The 21,177-nt window shown below is 38.3% G+C and overlaps 1 protein-coding gene across 2 annotated transcripts; it reads left to right on the top strand.

Moving 5' to 3' along the window:
- Positions 1-1,552: 1,552 nt before the first annotated feature.
- Positions 1,553-20,886, top strand: LOC147864482 (uncharacterized). Of its 2 annotated transcripts, none has more exons than XM_087320346.1 (19): positions 1,553-1,744; positions 2,222-2,285; positions 2,418-2,516; positions 2,655-2,718; positions 2,805-2,956; positions 5,244-5,303; positions 5,599-5,685; positions 5,781-5,842; positions 5,981-6,080; positions 7,849-8,028; positions 8,863-9,054; positions 18,666-18,764; positions 18,850-18,927; positions 19,098-19,171; positions 19,629-19,770; positions 20,027-20,079; positions 20,163-20,319; positions 20,406-20,489; positions 20,585-20,886. In XM_087320346.1, exons 1-19 carry the CDS (start codon positions 1,560-1,562, stop codon positions 20,636-20,638), a joined length of 1,986 nt encoding a protein of 661 aa, XP_087176472.1. In that variant the 5' UTR covers positions 1,553-1,559; the 3' UTR covers positions 20,639-20,886. The 2 variants fall into 2 exon arrangements, with proteins under 2 accessions (XP_087176472.1, XP_087176473.1); XM_087320347.1 differs by having other exon boundaries at positions 1,554-1,744; positions 2,222-2,322.
- Positions 20,887-21,177: the final 291 nt, after the last annotated feature.

Raw genomic sequence — 21,177 nt, 5'->3', positions numbered from 1 at the left:
TGTTGAACCTATTGAATTCCCAAATTTGCTTTTCGCTATTACAAGTACTTATGATATCCTCTCGCTTCAAAGACACTTGGCAATTTCTGAATAGCAAAAAAGATGAAGTTGCTCATTTTTCCAACCGGTGACCTAAAATATAATTCAAGTATCAAGATGGAGGAACTGTGCTTTTGATGGCTATTTGCATTAATGTTGTTGAATAGTAAGGGACTTGTTTTTTTCATGTATAAGAAACTCTTAATAACATAACATTAATATGGTCTAATGTCCATCTTTGGATCGCGTGCCCCATGTTTTTAATCAATAACAACATATTTTGGTTTGATTCCATCTATGATTAAAGCAACTAGATGCCTATTGATTATCAACATATTCTGTAAAGAGGTGAAGATACAAATGATTTTTTGGTTTATTTTCTTATGTCTCTATTATAGTCACAACATTAGAAACTAGTTATTCTAGGACTAGGAAAAACCATATGGGAGGGACACATGACAATCTAAGACCCTAATGAGTTGGGTCTTGAGGCACCATTGAGACTATTGGTGAGACAAACCTCTTTTCTTTTGGATCAGTTCATCTCAACTTCCAACATAGAGCATAAAATACTATCAATGTTCAGTGAAGTTAGACTTCATAATTGGTCCCTAAGTTTATGTTTGTAATGGACTCTCCCATATTGCATCAACATAACTGTTCACTCATTGTTATAACATTACATGTATGTTATCCATTTTTTACTTACACTTTAGTGGTTGTTTTAATTCATAGTAATGAGTTTGAGAATCTTAATCCCATATTCAATAAGTCTATCATCTTGGAAGGGTTTAAAAGCTCGATTGAGGAAGGTTCTGTGTATTATCTTCCACAATAGTAAACCTCCCACAAAACCATCATTAGGCTAGCAAATTGGCTCCTTCTCAAATTATATCTAAGAAGAGACCTCAAACATATTATCTTCCACAATAGCAGACCTCCCACAATACCTTCATTAAGCTAGCAACTAGCTCCGTCTCAAATCGTATCTTAGAAAAGACCTCAAACATGTTATCGATGTTATATCTAAGTTTCGATGCTAATGAGTTTGTCACAATAAATACGTATTGATTTGTCGACAGATTCATTCAGATCCATCAACAGTCTTTCAGCCAAAATGGCTTCACATGCAGCTATTGTTGCACCCTTATATTTTGCTTTCGAGATCAATAGTGCAACTGTTAACTGCGTCTTACTACCCCAAACACCATATCTCGGCGACTCGATCACTACTTCATTCATCTGATGTCACTAAACTAAGCCTGCATCCCCGTGCTCAATGCCAATGGCGAGGTGTGGCAGTGCAACATGAATCGCTCAAGCACACGAGCACGAGCATACGATTGTCCGGGACAAGAGATGATCGATCGGCAATCAGACAACGGGAGGAGGACATATCTCCACAACCCCTTGGCCTTAAGAGTCTCGAGTCTTCTTCCTACACTATTTTAATAAAAGAAAATTTGTAAACAAAAGGAAATACATACATATGTATGTACGTGGGCTGTATCTTCTGTGTTATGCTAAGACTCAGCCATTCCTGTGTGGTCTCAGAAAACAAGAGAAAGGACCCAACAATGCCTCTGCCGCTACAACAACTCAATCAAGCAGACCTTCTTCTTCTTCTTCATGCAAACCCTCTTTCCCATTCTCCTCGCTTGCTTTCTCCTGCAATCTCCTCTCGTCCTCAGCAATCCCGAGTCAGGTATTGGTTCTCCATTATTCTGAATTTCTATTTTTTCTTCTTCAATATATCTAATGTGGGTATCTGAACTCTCAATCTTGACTCCATGATTAATATTGAACAATTGTAAATATATTCTTTTGAGCAGCATATATCTGAATGCATATGTGTCAGTTATATTATCTGTATATCTGTATGTGTTTAGTATTTACACAGGTAAACTATACATATATCTCGCTTGTGTCAATAATGGCTTATTTTCAGATCTTCTGTTTGCAGAAGTTTGAAAGAATTCACGGTAGATTTCTGGTATGCATTATTAAAGAGACCTATAAACATACTCAGTTAAGGGCCTAAAATTGCATTAAAATGCTGCAATTAATTAAAAATCATTATCACCTGCAATGCATATACGTGTTTTACATGTTCTAGAGTACGATCGTCCTGCTTTTGTAAACATCATGACACATCTAATGTATGTTTGCAAACAATGTGTAGAAAAAATGCTAACAAGGACATCCGAGTTTCGAGCCTCAAAATCAAGTCTTTGGCCACCACGACGGTAAATAGCTCATTAAGAAAAGATAACGTGATAAAAGGTTGTGAATTTGATTAAGATGTTACGCCGATTAGTTTGATATAATTGGATGTCTTAGTAATATTAATTTGAATATATATTGGATTTACAATGTAGATTCTATTAGATCCCAAGGAAACCGTGGAGACTCAAGATTCAAACTTAGTCAAACCATACATTTCAATTTATGACACTACATTGAGAGATGGTGCTCAGGTATCAAGGGAAGCTTACACAATTTCTTTTAGAAACGTTCAGAGATACCTTTACTGTGATGTGACAGTGGAAACATTTAAGATAAACAAACCACCAATAAAGCTCATGTCTATGATTTTTGGTGGCATTTGTTTTCAGATGGTTGGAATCTCTCTTACTCTAGCAGACAAGCTAAAGATTGCCGATGCCTTGGTTGAACTAGGTCAGTTGCTCGGTCTTTAGATTTTGTGGTGGGGAAAAAGTTTTGATTTTTTTTATGGTAATCAAGATGAGAATGTTTGTTTTAAGGTGTGGAATACATCGAGGGTGGATGGCCAGGATCAAATCCAAAAGATGCAGAATTCTTCAGTGTGTGCAAATTGAATATCGAAAAGAGTAAGAAGAACACAAAACTTGCAGCATTCGGTGCTACTCGGAGAAAAGGCTCAGTGTGCCATGAAGTGAGTTTCATAGTTCTTTGAAAACAAAGCATAGAAATCCCTTATGTCATTTGTCCACCGCTTGATGTCATGCATGTAGCCTTTGCATATCTTAACATTTGGGTTTGATTTCTAAGTCTTGGAAGAATCAAGGAATTTAGTCTGAGATTCTGAGGTGATAGAATTTGTTGCAGCAGTGAGAAAAGTCCAAATGTTGTAACTAAGGGAAGTTCTAAAATTAGGAGAATTTGATTAAGTGTGACAAAACAATAGATTGGGAGTGGGGGCATAGTGTGCCAAAGACAATGGTATCTCCCTCTTACATTCATAAAAAACAGTACAATGAAATACATATTTTCCTTCAATTTCCAGTCCTTGATGATGAAACTGACAAATTCTTCCTTCTAGAGGTATTTTTGCATATCTGCCCACCTCAATCTCTAATTGATTTGATGAATTTTGCAGCTGCCCTATCCCACTGCGTGATGCATATGACAGATGTAAATCTGTATAAGAGGGTCTCATGATGAATCCATCCTCCGACATGTGTAAAAAGTTTCTTGTAGTGGGACTGATCTGTGTAATCTTGTTTTCCACGTTGATAATATTCAGTTCAGATCACTGTATTCTTTTCTACTTTGATCATGTTCAGATGGGGACAAATAAAGCTATATTGGAATGGGGGTAGTGTATTTATGCTTATGATTAGGGTGTGTTGATGATGGTAATGTTCATGGTGTGATGGAGGAAATGTTGTGGGGTTGTTGATATAGAGAGAGAGTTCAGATCACTCTATTTTTTTTCCCTCTTCGGTCATTCTAGACGAGGACAATCCAAGCTTTATTTAAATCGAGGTAGTGCCTTGACGATTATGCCCTCTGAGTTGAACCATTGTTGTGTTTCAGCATATCAACAATGATTATCTCTGTGCCAACCTTGATTTCCTTTGTTTAGGGAGTTCCCAAAGATGTTGGGTGTCAGTGAATAATTGGAATAATGCATTGGTGATTATTGGGCTGCTTCTATATCTTCGCAGATTATATCATGGGGCACTACATGCTTTGCTCCTTATCATGTAGGCAATCACTGAGACTAAAGGACTCTCCAAAGCTTTCTAGTTATTTTCCTAGTGACGTCTCAGTCCCCAAGTTTCTCCGCCGTGGAGAAGTCATTATGACAAGTGTATCAAATAGCTACAATTTAGTTCATGATTCTTGGAATTGTATATCTGCACACTGTCTTTCAAGAGCACCTAGGGCTGCATATCCATGAGAAAGTAGAGCATATGCAGCCTTCCATAAGGAGAATTGAGGTCTTGTGAATGTTACTCATAGGTATGGTATGTGTAGGATCGTGTGTATGCCGCCTTTTTTTCTCCCAAGAAGAATTCTGGTTCTGGTCATGTTACCCATGCCTGAGTGGCATTAAACACTACAATCTTTCATGAACACCAAGGGCTGCGTAAGCGCATGCTGCCTCCTGTAAGGAGAACGAAGGCCTTGTGTGAATGTTACCTCTAGTTATGTGTAGGATTGTGGGTATGGCATCTTTTCCTCTCTCAAGAAGAAGTCTGGTTCTGATCCCATTACCCATGCTTGAATGGTATTAAACACCATCACATCAATTTCATCTAGGTTTACTGACAAACCCTTGTCCACACAAAATGATTTCAAGGTATCTAGAGTCTTTGATAGTCCGTCTGGAGAGCTGGAGATCAGCATGATGTCATCAACATATATTTGTACGGCTATACCTTCTAGGCATGCTCCCGAACTGTCAAATCTCTATGTGATACATCATCTATGTAGAAACTGAAGAGTGGGTGATAGTGGGCATACTTGTTTTACTCCAATTCTGCTAGCCACAGCCTTCGGCAACTCATTGGGAGATCACACTTTTCTTGCCACAGATTCGTACAGTGCATAGATTCCCCATTGCATTTCTATGTGGCTTTGGGTGGTTTTAGTGGCCATTGCTGCAGATTCATTTACTGTAAGATAGAATCGCGATGTTTTGTGTGTAAAAATTGTACGGAATGCAGTTGCAATTTTTAAAGAGACTTGAATTATTGAGCCCATGCGTTTCTGGTTAATGAATCTCCAGCACCAATTCTATTATGCAAAGCACTTAGGTTCACAAAGTTAATGTAGGTCTTTTATGTGAAATTGATTCCTTCAAGTGTTTTGAATGTATCAATACCTCATGTACACTATGACTGCATTCATATTGGATGTACAAGCCATTAAGATTTCTGCAACATTGCATTTGAATGTTATGTCTTAATTCTTGGTTGCTGATTTATATGTAGGACGCAAACATTCAAGCCTTGCTGGCAAGTGATGCTGATGTGATTACAGTAGTTTCCAAGGTAAATGAAGTTCTTGCGTTCATAAGTTCATATGTAGTTCATATTTCCATGCCTTGTTTAGGGTTCAGGACAATCGTTTAATTCCTGAAACTGCTTGTTAGTCTTGGAGATGTTAATTCAATCATTCTATATTTGGCCTATTTTACCAAAATGAGTACCCTAAAATTGAAATAAATCTACTTTGGAGGCATAGCATTCTTGATCTTCTTTCAAACAAGACTAGGATATTGAAAAATCGATAAGCTATTTTGCCTACTTTTGAGACGGTGTTCTAACACTATCTTGTCTGTACCAGGCATGGGATGCTCAGGTTCTCCAAGTTTTAGAAACATCTCTAGATGAAAATCTTAGAATGATATCAGAAACTGTAATCTACTTAAAGGTGAGCGTTGTTTAACAACATGATAACCATGGACCTACAATATATTGATCACCTTTGATAGTTAGCCATGTCTCTTGGAATTCTCGTCACACCAGGATCATAGGAAGGAAGTCATGCTTGATGCTGAGCATTTTTATGATGGTTTCTTTGCGAACAGGTTACATCCAAAAATCATTCTCTATTGTCATTCATGTAAAATATCTAGTTTGTGGATACACTTTGTAGGACATTTTGATATTGATTATGCATGCAAATTTATGACTGTCTGAAAATTGTGCAAACATTTTTTCGGCAGAGTTTATGCAATTGATTGTTTGAAAGCTGCTGCAAATGCTGGGGTAGACGTTGTTGTGCTCTGTGACACAAATGGTGGGACCATGCCATGGAAAATTGAGGTAAAGACTAGTGTGCAGCAATTATTTAATTCGGAATTGAATAATCTCCTAGATGTTTAGGGAGCTATTTGAGTTATTTTATCAAATTAAAAAATGGCATAGAAATTTCCAAGTTTGTAAAATTTGGAAATCTTCTGTAAAGACATTGTATTAGAGTAATATAGACATCAAATTTGTTGACAAATAATGGAGCAATAGTGTTTTGCTGATTCAATGATATGCATATGAATAATCTGGATCAAAGAGGAGGAAAATTCTAATGTAAATATATGATTCCTTCAATAGCAAGCATAATCTGGATTGAAGAGATGGGAAGATGTTATGCTCATTCAACCTGTTGTGTTTACTAAGCTGCCGATGTTTTTGATTGAGGTGCTTCTCAAAGAAGGCAGTAGAATAGCCAGTTGATGGTGACATGGACCTGTATTTGCATGTTTAGAACAGGGGGAACATGTTTTAAGCAGAGTTAGAGATCAATTGGACTGTCAACTACCTGGGGCATTAATCAGGATTAGAAGACATTTGAAAATAGGCTTGTCCAATGAAGGGTGTTCATTTATTCAGAATGGGAAACATTGCTTCAGCATTTTCTTACAGAATCTGAAATCCAGGAAAATATTATGATAAATAGTCTGTGCTTATTTTATTTTCTCAACAGAATCTTCAAATTTGACAAGTAAAATTGCAGTGAATGTGGACACTGGTTTGATAGGAACTCAGCCAGCATATATGAAAAGGAATGATCAGTTTCTAAAGATAGAGTATGTATTGGCATGAGAAATTCAAATGCTGTATCAGCAATGAGCAATGCGTGATTTTATATTATGTCTATGCATTGCTTTTACATCAGCATGTACTCTAGTTTCTCCTATCGCTTCCAACTATTCAAAGTTAGGAATTCAAAGAGTAGACAAGTATATCACAAAACTCAAGAATATATGCTATCACAGATTGCCAAAATATGCCTCGAACATAGGATGCAAGTTACAAAAAACTAACAAGAGCAAAATCCTCTCATCTGGCTAGGTGCTTGACATTATCAAATAGTTTAAAAGATGGGGAGTGGAAGATCTATTGGAGCTCTCATGTGATGCTACAAAGTATTTGTGATCATTGAGTATAAATTAATAGAGGCTGGAAGGATGAAGCAGCAAGGTGCTAAAATGTCAAAATTGGAATACTACATTGCAATTAATTAACCATTAATTTTGGCCCCAATACAAGGTAAAAATGCCAAAACATATCAACATCTTATTATCTCCACGTGCCTTGGCTCTTGGAGAGTCCTTACACTTCTTTGAACAGTTATTGAGGTTGCATCATGACATAATCAACGAAGTATGAAGATATGTAAGTTATGCAATGAAAACCTGGTGGAGGATGAATAACAGTTCTCATATGCTTAACATATAAGGTAATTTGCGAGGGTTAGACAACATGATAATTTAAATGTCATACTCAAATCATCACCATGAAGGGTGAGCATGTATCTGCATGCATTATTTTCATACACAAAATTTTACTACAGAGTAGTGAGCACCCATCCTTAGGAAGAACTCATTTCAAGATACATTAAGTCAAAATTGGCCTGCTTGTGGGCGTTAAAAAATCAAATAGAACCAAAATGTGAAATGATATGATTTCATTTCTACATTGATATATCATTGACATCACCCTCTGCTAATATGTTGAAAAATTAAAGGGAAGTTTCTCTGATTTTATGTAATATCGTTAATTTCTAACTGCTTTTGATAACTGTATTCTTCAGGAAGTGACACAGATAGTTAAGAGAGAATTAGAAAGTTGGCCAACTGTCAAGATTGGGGTACATGCTCACAATGATACGGATATGGCTGTGGCCAACAGCCTAGCAGCTGTAAAAGGTGGAGCTACTCTTGTTCAAGGATGCATAAATGGCTATGGAGAACGGACTGGGAATGCAAACTTGGTAAACCCTATCACAGTCTGTGTCATCCACTCTTGCTTAACCTATATTAATTTATAAGAATGCATATTTCTGGACGTCATTTGTAGTAGATGCAAAAAGATCTGAATGTGGAAAAGAGAACAGTCAATAGAGAAGGTAGGGTTTTTTGGCATTTCTTTCTGCTAGCTGCCCCTATCAGGGTGCTTCATACTACAGGTTTAGGAGATCTACCTAGGTGATAGGTAATGCTAAAGGATGCATTTGTAACACAAATTAAGGCTTTGGTATTGTGGGATCATGTTCAAGGTCCGTAATGATGAATGGTTCCTTCATGAAAGCATTATCAGTATGGATTCTACGTACCTTGCTATACATGCCGGGCCAAAATACTCTCTGATTAATTTATCAATCTGTATGACAGGAAATTCCCTAACATCAAGTTTGATCTAGCACTGAAGGTGCTTCCCTTGCGTCGGAGATCTCTCCATCTTGGATCATCTATGTTGAATATCTTACAAAGACATAATTTTTGTTTATCAAAACTCAAAATCTTAAGTTCTTAGATTACAAGATTTTTTAGTACCGTATATTAAGTTTCTCTGCCTGCACACTTATGCACTATATATTAATGTCAGCTCCCATGCAAGAAAAAGAATCCTGATTCAGTGATTCTCATCAATGGCCCATTCTTATTATCTGGTATATGAATTGTCATGTATCCTTCTAGGCCATTAAGGAATAAAATTTAGAATTTCTCCAACATGAAAAGTCAGCTAACAAGCACTGTTGTGAGTTCAATCATTTAGTTAGCTATTATGATCAATTTGCAGTTTTTCATTAATATTTTCTGTGCAGATAAGTATTATTGCAAATTTGCAAGCAAAGCTTGGATACAAGTGTATTCCAGCTACTGCACTTCCCAAGTTATCAATTATTGCTGCAAAAGTTGCTGAAATAGCAGGGCAGCAGCAGTCCCCATCCCAGCCTTTTGTTGGAGCTAATGCCTTTGCACACAAGGGAGGTATTCATGTGGCAGCAATCCGGAAGGTAATTCCAGACAGTTTAATAAAATACATAAAGCTCTAACCTGAATAAAGTTTCAAATGGTCATTAATATCTTCAGGAATTGTATATGTTTCCAAATTTCCTTTAAACACTTAAAATACGTTGCAAATGACTTGCATGCGACTTCTGTATACTGAGGCATTCCTTCACTTAAGTGAATAACTGTGCCTATTTGAATCCAGGTTTGATAATGGATCTAATCAGTTAAGCCTCTTTTCATTTGTTATAGACTTCATTCTGGTAATTACTGTATGAATCACAACTATTCTTATGTCTTGTCATGGTTTGATCTTGTGAACTCTCAGGAATAACCTTGTAAACTAGAGCCTTCTAGAAAGGGAAACCTCAAAATTAACCAGGGAAGGGATCTGGAAGCAATTGACTGCAGTACATATTCCCATAATTAAATAAGGTCATGGAGTAGATTTTATAGGAAAAGCACTGGTGTAGAAATTGCCTATTCCAAGATCATGTAGAAAATTCAGGGATCTTAGACTAACTCTCACACAACAATATCACTTAGAAGACTTAAGGAAAAATTAGTAGATTAGGAAAAACCACGCTGTGATTACAAAGATGTAGATTGGTTTATATAACCAGTATCTACAGGTAGGTGGAAACCCAACGGTCACTTAATTAGGTTCACACTATTCTAACTATATTCACACCTAACAGTTACTTAACTAGGTTCATACTATTCTAAGTATGTTCACACCCAACAGGTACTTAACTAGCTTCACACTACTATAACTATGTTCACACCAAAGCTTTCATAGGATAAACACTAAGTGTAACAAACCCCCTTGAAGTGAATGGTGTGAACTTGAATGTCGTCACTATTCAGGTGTGGCATGAATGTGCAAAGGTTCTATATGATATCCCGGGGCAACCTCCTCTTCCCTACCCGAATGCCCCACGCCCACATGAATCAACCTTCTTTACACCACAAAATGTAAGAAATGCCATTGATTGACTCCAATTTGGGAAGGCCCAAGATCATGATGGATTGGAGCACTCTATCCATGCCCGTGACACCTTGCTCCCATTGCTAGCACACATCTTTAATAGAGCCATGTGTGAAGGTTTCCCTACTAGATAGACTCAGCATTCCATTGTGCCAATCCTCAAAAGTGGAGACCCCATGATGCCAAGCAACTATAGGACAATCATGATTGGCCATTACTTGGCTAAACTATATGGGTTGATTCTAGAATCAGAATTGAGTATATGGGCAGAGCAGAATGGCTGATGTTCAGGTGGACAAGCAGGCTTAAGGAAGGGGTTCACAACTTTGGATCACATATTCACCCTCCGGGCCCTTATTGAGGGTAGAGCCCACAATAAGAGGATTTATTGCTGCTTTGTGGATTTCCGAAAAGCCTTTGACACTGTGCCACGTGCTCGGCTTATACAATGGCTAGAAGCCCTTGGTGTTCCTACATATGTGCAATGGGGAGTCTATGCACTCTATGAATCCATGTCAAGAAAAGTGCGGTCTCCCAAGGGCTTGTCAGAGGCGGTGGCTAGCACAATTGGAGTGAAGCAAGGATGCCCACTATCCCCCACTCTCTTCGGTCTCTATATAGATGAGGTATCACATTACATAGAGAGATTCGGGGGTTCGGGAGCACACCTAGCAGGTATAACTATACAAATATTACTATATGCTGATGGCATTGTGCTGATTTCTGACTCTCCGGAGGGACTACAAAGACATCTAAATGCCTTGAAACTATTTTGTACTGACAAAGGTTTGTCAATCAACATGGACAAAACTAAAGTGATGGTGTTTAACACCACTCAAGCATGGGTAACAAGATCAAAACCAGAATTCTTCTTGGGAGAGGAAAAGGTGGAATACACACGCTCCTACACATACCTAGGAGTAACATTTACAGGACCTAGGTTCTCCTTACAGGAGGCTGCTTGTGCTTGACTTTCTCGTGGATATGCAGCCCTTGGTGCTCTCGAGAGACAATGTGCACATTTGCAGTTCCAAGAGCCACGGACTAAGCTATGGTTATTTGATACACTTGTCACACCAACTCTTCTCTATGGAGTAGAAACATGGGGACCGAGTCTTAACAAGGCAAACCATTGGAAAGATTTAGAGAGACCTTTAGTGTCAATGATTGCTTGCATGATAAGGAGCAAAGTATCGGTGCCCCACGATATAATCCGGGCAGAGATGGGAGCAGTACCTATAATAACCGAGGCATTGTTCTGATTAGTGACATTTATCCAACGACTTTGGGAGCTCCCTAAACGAAGGCACCCAAGGTTGGTGGTTATGTCATCAAGACAATTGGCTGAAAATGGAGACACTCATTGTTGGTATGCTGAAATGCAGCAATGGTTCGAGTCACATAGCATGAGTATAAATGCACTACCCTTGTTCCAATATAGCTTGGACTGTCCCCACCTAAATATGACCAAAGTGGAAAAGAATAGAGTGATCCAAATTGATATTATTAACTTAAAAAACAAGATAACATGGATCAGCCCCAAAATACCACTTGGTACAAAGATGGCCCACTATAAGACACACTTCTTACATACATTGGAGGATGATTCGTCATCAGGCCACCGTATATGGACATACATCTATCCTATGTGCTGCGTAGTGTGGTAGGGCAGCTGCAAACTTCATCACATCAGCTACAGATTGAGGTAGGCAGATATACACAACTACCTCTAGAAGAGAGAATTGGCCAATTGTGTCATCAAGGAGTGGAATATGAGGAACACTATGTTTGTCATTGTAGTGTCTTTTATGAAATTAGAGGGAGATACCATTGCCTCTTTAAACAAGGCTTTGGCCCACTACGCAAGGTAATGGAATATGAGGATCAACGATGCCTAGGACTTTTCTTGCTAGAGCTCAAGAGACATCGGGAAAAGTTGTTGAAGAATACAGCCACACAAGCTCATCCACAAAGAACAATCACAACTTTCTTTAGCCCCATCACTCCAACTAATGCTACAAGTCCATCACGGGATACACAAATGGGCTCAAGACCACAACATAACAAAGGGGTTACAATTGATCGGGCAATAGCAATTTGCCGTGCACGTAGGCCCCAACTCCATGGACCACGACCTTGACAACCTTGTCATCGACAGATAAAACACATTATCTCCCAGCATCGCAGGTGCTTACCTCGCTTCGGAGACATTTCCATTCTGGATTGACCTATGCTAGAGATCTTTCGAAGAAAGAAGCTACAATATACCTAACTTGAGAATCCCACATGTGCCAAAAACCAGATTCCGTCGTTTCTTTTCTTTTCATCTTATTTACTTTTATATTTATTTTATTTTGATTTGTTCTCAAAGACGAGACAACACTCAAGATGTAATCTCTTATTTGGTCTTATAGGCCATTTTGGCCTCTTAAAAGACGTTAATATATCTTTCTTTCTTTCTTTCTCCTGTTGTGACATGTATGTATATTCTTGAGAATAAAGGTGTTTTTCTCATTTTTCAATATGGTATCAGAGCCAAGATCCGCCCCTCTGCAAAACCCTAGATCCTCCTCTTTGCCAAACCCTAGATCCGTCCCTATGCTGGTGTAACAATGATTGGAACAGCAATGTCCTAGCCTCCAAGAGAGGAAAGAGAGGCTTCTCCTTCTAGGATGACAGTGCTATGTGAATGAGAGGTGACTTCAGAAAAGAAGTCGGAAGAGGAGAGTAGAGATAGTCTAGGTTGAGAAGATGGATGAGGTGTTGTCAATATTGAACTAGGATCAGGTGAAAACGTTGGTGAAGTACATGAATTAGGCTGAGATTGTACCGTTTGGAGGTGTGACGGGAACACAACCACCACCTCGACTTCCAAAATATGGAGGACATGGACAAACTAGAGGTCGTGGTCGTGGGGCCTGAAGAGGTGGAAGAGGAGGTTAGTAGGCAAACCTGATGGTAGCAGAAGAAGAGGAAGGAGCTAAGGTGGTGTTCACCGAAGAGGATCAAGCTCTCTAGAAAAACTTAGGAGGAAGCAAAGAGCCCCATTCGTGCCAAGGGGTAACGTTACTACCTATGCTTATTCGGCCAAAGGTACTAGTAACACGCATACTCTTGCCTCTACACCAAAATGGATTATTGATTCTGGTGCATCTAGGCATGTGACGGGTAATGCTAGCAAGTTCTCCTCATATACTCACTTAGCAATACCAAAGAGCATTCAAATTGTTGACGGTACAACACAATCTATAGTTGGTATAGGTACAGTGAAATGTACCGACTCTGTGACATTGTCTAATGTGTTGCATGCTCCGTCTTTCTCAGTAAACCTATTATCCATAAGTTCTATCATACTCCAACTAAAATGAGTTGTTTCTTTTGATATTCCCAATGTGACATTCTAGGAGAAAGGGACAGGTCGGAGACTTGGGACTGGCACATGGCATAATGGACTATGGTATTTGGATCATGAAAGGTTGGATTCGGCATTAGTGTAGAAAAAGACAGGGATCTAGACTGAAATTTAAATGGCCGAACCGAGCATGCCATAGTTCAGAATTGCTTTGTGTTTGGGCATCCACCACTAATGCATTTTGGTCATCAAATTTCTGATATATGTCAAGCTTGTAAAGGTTGTTGAACAAACTACCTGTTATGACAATGATATCACCCTTTGTACGATCATGTACTGTGCATTTGTCATAGAGAAAATGGACAGGGTATCCATGCATAGCAATGGTAGAAACAAAAAGAAGGTTTTTCTTTATGCCAGGGACATAGAGAACATTGTTCAACGTGACTACATCTCCATTGACAGCTGTAATATGAACTTGACCAATGCCTTTTATGATGTAAGAAGCATTATTGGCACAAGTAATGGTGCCCGCCTTATGACAAGCATCTTCAAGTGTGACAAAGAAATTTTTGCAAGTTATGTGTTTAGAAGCACTGCTATCAAAATACCAATCATCCGTAGAGTCACTTACTGATAAACATACGTCATCCTTTGAGGGATCATACATTGTATGTATCGAGAATGCCCACTCATGTTGAGCAATATGTGCTTCTACCTTCGTACCAGTAGAGGTGGTAACATTAAGACCAGACTGTTTTTTCTTCTCTTCACTAGCTTTCCTTTTTCGACATTCACTAATGTCATGGCTTGGCGTACGACAATAATTGCACCTTATCTTCTTCTTCTTATCATGGAAAGTCGAGGCAACATTGCCTTTAGAAAGAAGGTTATTTTGTTTTCGTCCTTGTTGGCCTTTGAACTTGGAAGAGGTAACAAAGGCTTGATCACCACTATTAAGAATATCTCGATTTGCTCGAGATTGAAATTCTTGTAAGAGAAGGGAGATTAGCTCATCAAAGCTGAAGCTCTCTTTACCACTTGTAAGAAGCCTTATTGTTGTGGCAAAGCCTTGATATGAATCCGGAAGCGTGGCAAGAACTTTAGAAACTAGTTGCTTGTCTGAAATCACTTCATCAATGTTGAGTAGTTGTTCCTTGAAGTCCTTGATTTTTGTTAAGAATGCGTCCATGGATTCACCTTCTTGCATCCTTGTTTCTTCAAGTTGTCGCTTAAGCATATTGACTCTTGCTTCATTCCTTTGAGCATACAGGTTCTTTAACACATCCCATGCACTTTTTGAGGTCGTGCAAGATCGGATATGTGGAACAATGTGACATTTGACCGATAATGCGATGGGAGCATGGGCTTGAGCATCCTTACCATCCCACTTAAGTTGTGAAGAAGTGGATAGTTGAGTGGAGCTTGAAGCATTGTTTGCGTCAGTTGTTCCTGAATGGGAGGGAGAGTTTGGAGAAGAACTTGAAGTTGGACGTTCAACGGATCCGATGACAATGTCCCATAGCTGCTTTGCTACCAATACATGTCTCATCATGTACGCCCACATAGGATAGTTAGTACCATCCAACTTGTCTTCAGCATTAAGCATACCGAAAATACTAGTTTGCTCAGCCATTGCAGAAGCAAGAAATATGGATGAGATATCGCAGTACTTGGTGGTTATATTCACCAAAATGTACTAAAGCAATATAATATTGAAGCAATTGATGAGAGATAAGAGTTACTCTGATGTGCTGAAAACTTATTTTGTTGTGGTAAAAACTGGTTGTTGCAGTTGCTGTGCAGTTAGGGTTTGAGACTGCTACAAAATTTGTTTTGACTATACATCCAAAAACAAAAATCTGATTTGGGTGTGCACGTAGTCAGAAGAATCAGCTCGTAATCTACTTTTTGAAAATGTGAAAATAGAGAAAGATCACCTCTGTTGCAGCTTTTTGTTCAAACTTTTGTTGCTGTAGATGGAGAGGTTTGATGTCTTCTTAGTGGGAAGTGATAACAGAAAGTTCTGTGTATGCCTATTTGGAAGGATAGGATAGAGACTAAACTTGCTCTGATACCATGTAGAAAAAGACAGGGATCTAAACTAACTCTCATACAACAAGACCACTTAGAAGACTTAAGGAAATATAGTAGGTTAGGAAAAACGAGCACTGATTACAAAGATGTAGAATGGTTTATATAACCAGTTTCTACAGGACTTATAGACCCAACAGTTACTATATTAGGTTCACACTATTATAACTATCTTCACACCTAACAACTACTTAACTAGGTTCAAACTATTCTAAGTGTGTTCACACCCAACAATTACTTAACTAGGTTCACACTATTATAACAATGTTCACACCAAATCTTTCATAGGATACACTTTAAGTGTAACAAATAGCATCTATGGTAGAGGGAACAGATGTAATGGGATTGAAAATGAGTTGTGAGGACTTGTTGATGCTTTACCACCAACGTATGAGACATACCTCTCAATGGGGTTTTGAGTCAGGTGTATCCACACATTTTTGAAAAGGCTTATAAATCAAATCTTGTTTTTGATGCATGTGAATTTGATAAGCTTACTAAAAGCTCGAATGTTCGTTCAAGTCATACAACATCAAACTACATGCCATATACACCAGCACAAAATGGAGTAGCAAAGAGGAAGAACATACATACTCTAGAGGTAACAAGAAGCATGATGATTTATATGAAGGTCCCAAAGCAGCTCTATGTGTAGCTGATATGTAAGAGATAAACTGAGCAATATCATGAGGAAAACCATAACGATCAGGAGGGACTCCTGCATTACTACGAGAGGTCCTCCCAACCACTATAGGAGAAGGAGAGGAAATCATATTACCGGAGATTTCTGGGTTTGGGAGTTCTATAGGTATTTCATAAGTTGAGGCAAGTCGGGACATGGGACTTGATGGCACAAGTGGCATTGCAGACGTGTTCATATTTCCTACCTTTTGCGTCTTCCTCTGGGTATACACCTTTAGCTCCCCCTCTGCTTGAGTCCCAACACATACAGGTTCCTCGTCTTCTTATCCTCCTTCTTCCTGATCTCCTACACTCATTTCTCAGCTGGTGTAGGGATCAACAAAGGAATTGATTTTTAGCATCCTCTCACCATTATCTCCTTCCCCCATATTTTCAGTCTCAATTAAGTCATCAAAGGGTGAAGTTACCTCTTGTTTATAATACGGCTCCGACTCTCAGAAATGGACATCCATGCTCACAAATAATCTCTTCTCCATTTGACTCCAACAAACGTACCCCTTTTGTGTGGCAGAGTATCCCACAAATACACATTTCACAGCTCTAGGATCAAGGTTTCCTACAGATGGTGTATTGTCCTTTACAAAACACACATCCAAACACCTTCAAAGGAAGGATCCTAGAGTTATCTCCTTGCAACAACTCACATGGAGACATCCACTCCAATACTCTAGAGGGTAATTCTATTGATCAATGCGGTAGTCGTCAAAACTGCCTGTCCCCACAGCTGCGTTGGGACATTCATAGCAATCATCATGCTTCTTGTTACCTTTAGAAGATGTCAGTTCTTCCTCTCTGCTGCTCCATTTTGTGCTGGTGTATATGGGCATGTAGTTTGATGTTGTATTCCTTGATCTGACAGGTATGCCCTAAATGTAATGTTAGCATACTCTGTGCCATTATCCGACCTCAGCACCTTTACTACTGCACCATATTGAGTTTGAACAGCTCTATGAAAATCTTTAAAGTAAACAAATACGTCATTCTTATTTTTCATCAAATATAACCAAGTAACACGAGAGAAGCAGTTAATGAAAGAGACAAAATATCTATATCCATTAATAGAACTTGTCGAACACGGTCCCCAAACATCGAGTGTATCACATCAAATGCATGGGGTCTCCTATGACCTGAACTCCAATTCGAGGTTTTAGTAAGCTTACCATATTCATATGCATCACAAACAAGTTTCAATTTATCAGCCTTTTCAAAAATGTGTGGATATACCCGACTGAAAACCCCATAAGGGGTATGTCCCATATGTTGGTGGTAAATCATCAACAAGTCCTCACAACTCATTTTAGATCCCCTTACATCTGTTCCCTCTACCATAGATGTTAATGCTGAATCCAGCCCTTCATGATCCAAATACCATAGTCCATTATGCCATGTGCTAGTCCCAAGTCTCTGACCTGTCCCTTTTGGTAGAACTTATGGATAATAGGTTTACTGGGAAAGAAGGATCATGCAACACATTAGACAATGTCACAGAGTCAGTACATTTCTAGGTTCTCTGTATACTACTGGTTGTGTTGTACCTATACCGACTACAGGTTGTGTTGTACCGTCATAGAGTCAGTACATTTCACTGTACCTATACCAACTACAGATTGTGTTGTACTGTCAGCAGTTTGAATGCTCTCTGGTATTGCTAAGTGAATATATGAGGAGAACTTGCTAGCATTACCCGTCACATGCCTAGATGCACAAGAATCAATTATCCATTCTGGTGTAGAGGCAAGAGAATGCTTCATGTATTTCACCAACGTTTTCACCTGATCCTCGTTCAATTTTGACAACACCTCATCCATCTTCTCAACCTAGACTATCTCATCTCTCCTCTTCTGACTTCTTTTCTGAAGTCACCTCTCATTCACATAGAACTGTCATCCTAGAAGGAGAACCCTCCCTTCCTCTCGTATATGCTTGGACATTGCTGTTTCCTCTCAATGAGTCATACAGTACAGTCACTTGACTTGCACATCGCAGGTAAAATATATGACCCTCTCACTATATCTACTTCTACCCCGTAACCTCTGCCATTCTGTGTACTGAAATTTTAGACTTTTTAAGATCCATCAACATCCATTGTGTTAACAGTAGTTCCTCATCCTATTTTTTCCTTTCTTGAAGGATGATATTCTAATGACACAGGAAAAATATGTTTTGATAAAGGAAAATGACCTAACAGCACCGGCAAGAGATGTGGCTCACTACCTAAGTTTATGATGTACCTGAGTGGCATCTTCAGAACAAAAGGAAAAAGTGAATTGGAAGAACAAATAAATTTCAATAAGGGGTATTACTGATGGTATCATCTCCACGAATAGAAAGGATAACATCCAAACACTTGGAAATTTGAAATTGATCTCAGTGATTTTATACAATTATAAACCCAGATTCCTTCCACCTTAACTGAGCTTACAGAAGTTACAAGGAAACACGTAATTGCCCATTGTGAATTTTTATTTTTACTTTTACAGATGCCTGAAAGCTATAACCACATGAACCCTACCATAGTTGGAAATACAATGAGATCTGTTGTCAGTGAGCTATCGGGGAGGGGCAATATTCTCGATAAAGTAAGATACCAATGACTTGAAGCTGGTGTAATATTTTCTGTATTGTTACGGGTTCATTTCAGTTTTCATTCTAATTGTCCCTCAGGCTGAGAAAGCTGGATTGAGAATAGATAAAAGCATTGCTGGTAGTGTTCTTGCTCGCATCAAAGAAATGGAGAATGAGGTATCTATGCAGAATGCTTGTCTTTGGTTGGTTGGAATGTATCTGTACCTTTAATTGGACAGCCTTTTAGGGCATGGAAATTTTCTAATATATAATGAACTTATGAATTTTTGATTGTTTGTGTGTGTGTATCTGGGAAATTTTTCTCAATGCGGTATTATGCATTCTAGGGCTGTGCTTTCGAAAATGCAGGGGCTTCAGTAGACATGCTTATAATTCGTAAGGGTGCACAATACAAAACTCCGTAAGTGTTTATTATCTATTTGTCTTTCTCTTTTTCTATGTTTGCAGTCCTGAATGTTTGAACATAAGAACAATGGCTATTTCATATTAGGCATGTTGGCTTCTCATTTGTTCTGGATAGCTAGAGTTATTATTATACTGAGACTTCAACTGATGAAGAGTACCAAACAGAAAAATAAGAAAACCTAAAAATTGAGAATGATGGATGTTGTTAAGGTTTTTCTAAAGCTGCTTAAGGCTTACTTTTTAAACGGAGTTGTTTTCAACTATTTCTGAAAATTGGATATAGACCACCTAGTTCTTATGGTTGTATTTTGGCACTTGGAGCTTGAAGGAACATTCCTCATCCTCATTCTCAATGATCATCTCCACCCCACTTCATCACATTCTCTTTTTTCATCATCATCATCATCATCATCATGTTTATTGATGTTTCTTCTATTGACCTTATAAATCAGTTTTCAGATTCTGGAGTTCTCTGTTATATCAAGCAATCGAGGTAATCTAAATAGTAGAAAAGGAGAATCTGAAACAGTGGACTATGGTGATTCCCAAGTGAATCAGGCCATCGTGAAGCTGAGTGTAAGGGGTAAAGTGCAGGTAAATCCTTAAATTATATCTGTTTTGTTTTTGCATCTAAAAGAGTATGGGGTTAGAACACAACTTATAGGTAAATTTCTGTGTCTAATTAGAACAAAGGGCATTTCTTTGCAGAGACATAAGAAACATTAAATAATATTTCTGTAAAAAAATGGAGAACATTTATTGATACTTAGTAAAAATCAAAGGAGCATTTAGTAAAAAAAGAGAGAGAAAGATATCAGTAAATAATACTAGACACTTCGCATATGTACAGATGAGTGCAGCTGAGGGTATTGGGCCTGTTGATGCTCTAAGTGATGCCCTGAGGTAAAGGTTTTTATACTCACATGTTGTCAGGTCAGATTCATCTGGCCATATATTTATGCTTTTATTTTCTTGATGTGTTTCAGGAATGCTTTAGAAACCCATTACCCGCAACTTGTACAAGTTGAATTGGCAGACTATAAAGTCCATTTGTTAGAACCAGTTAATGCGCGAAAAGGGACGCTATCGACAACTCGGGTTACCATTGATTTTGTCGACAATTTGGGCAACAAGTGGACAACTGTGAGCAAATATCTGTACCTAATATGTATACGATTCTCACCTTGTTTATTTATTGTCAATATTTTATTGCATGGACAATGTTTCAGGTGGGTGCACATTCTTCAATTGTGGAGGCAAGTTTTCGAGCATTAGTGGACGGTTTAGAGTTTGGAATTGTTAATTGCTCACAAGTAAGTGTTTATTATTTTACTGGGAGTAAAATTTCCTGTGCTGAATACAAATGAAGCTCTTTGAGACTCTAATGGGCATCTTTATGAAACATTAGGATGGATGCAGTGTAGATTGTCCACTTCCACATGCTGAGATCAACTATATCTAAATATGCACTTGGATTTGCAAATAGTTAGCCTGGGTCATGTGCTACAATCAGAGCCTGAGAATTGTAATAATTAGTATTGGTCATCGAGGCAGAAAACGTTTGTAGTTCTTAGGTCAAGAGTTACAGACAAGATTGTTACGTCTCCTAGGTAATGTGCTCAAAATGGGCTAAAGGTTACAGTCAGGTTCTTGGGATTGTAATGTTTACTATCAATTATCGAGATAAAGAAACTTTCACAGTTATTATTAGGTCAAGAGTTTTGATTATTTTGAGGTTGCGTTTTTGTAGTTGTCATTCCAATGGATGACACTATGATGAAGTTTTTGGAGCAGATTTAGGTTATTTGGATAGTTCAACCGCTTTGTAAGGATTCATGCACTAAAACAGGGTTATTTCAAACTCATTCTACAAAAATGACACTACTAATCAGATTGTGTACAGTTTTCTGAGATACTAAATTTCGATCAGCTTGTATAAAATCAGTTAGGTTTTGTCTCGTGATATGAACTATTTTGGATGCTAATTCCATTGATCCTAAT

The sequence above is a fragment of the Azolla caroliniana genome, unplaced genomic scaffold (assembly GCF_043228905.1).
Source record: "Azolla caroliniana isolate FFs.n. ecotype wild unplaced genomic scaffold, voAzoCaro1.0.p SCAF_5, whole genome shotgun sequence".
Taxonomy (NCBI): domain Eukaryota; kingdom Viridiplantae; phylum Streptophyta; class Polypodiopsida; order Salviniales; family Salviniaceae; genus Azolla; species Azolla caroliniana.
This window is presented reverse-complemented; position numbering and strand designations above follow the sequence as displayed.

Bases quoted from the DNA above. Each gene is read 5' to 3' on its own strand.
- LOC147864482 (XM_087320346.1), top strand. From the start codon at position 1,560: ATGCTAAGACTCAGCCATTCCTGTGTGGTCTCAGAAAACAAGAGAAAG. The intron at 2,286-2,417 runs GTAAATAGCTCA...TTTACAATGTAG, and splicing joins AGTCTTTGGCCACCACGACG to ATTCTATTAGATCCCAAGGA. The intron at 6,081-7,848 runs GTAAAGACTAGT...TGTATTCTTCAG, and splicing joins CCATGCCATGGAAAATTGAG to GAAGTGACACAGATAGTTAA.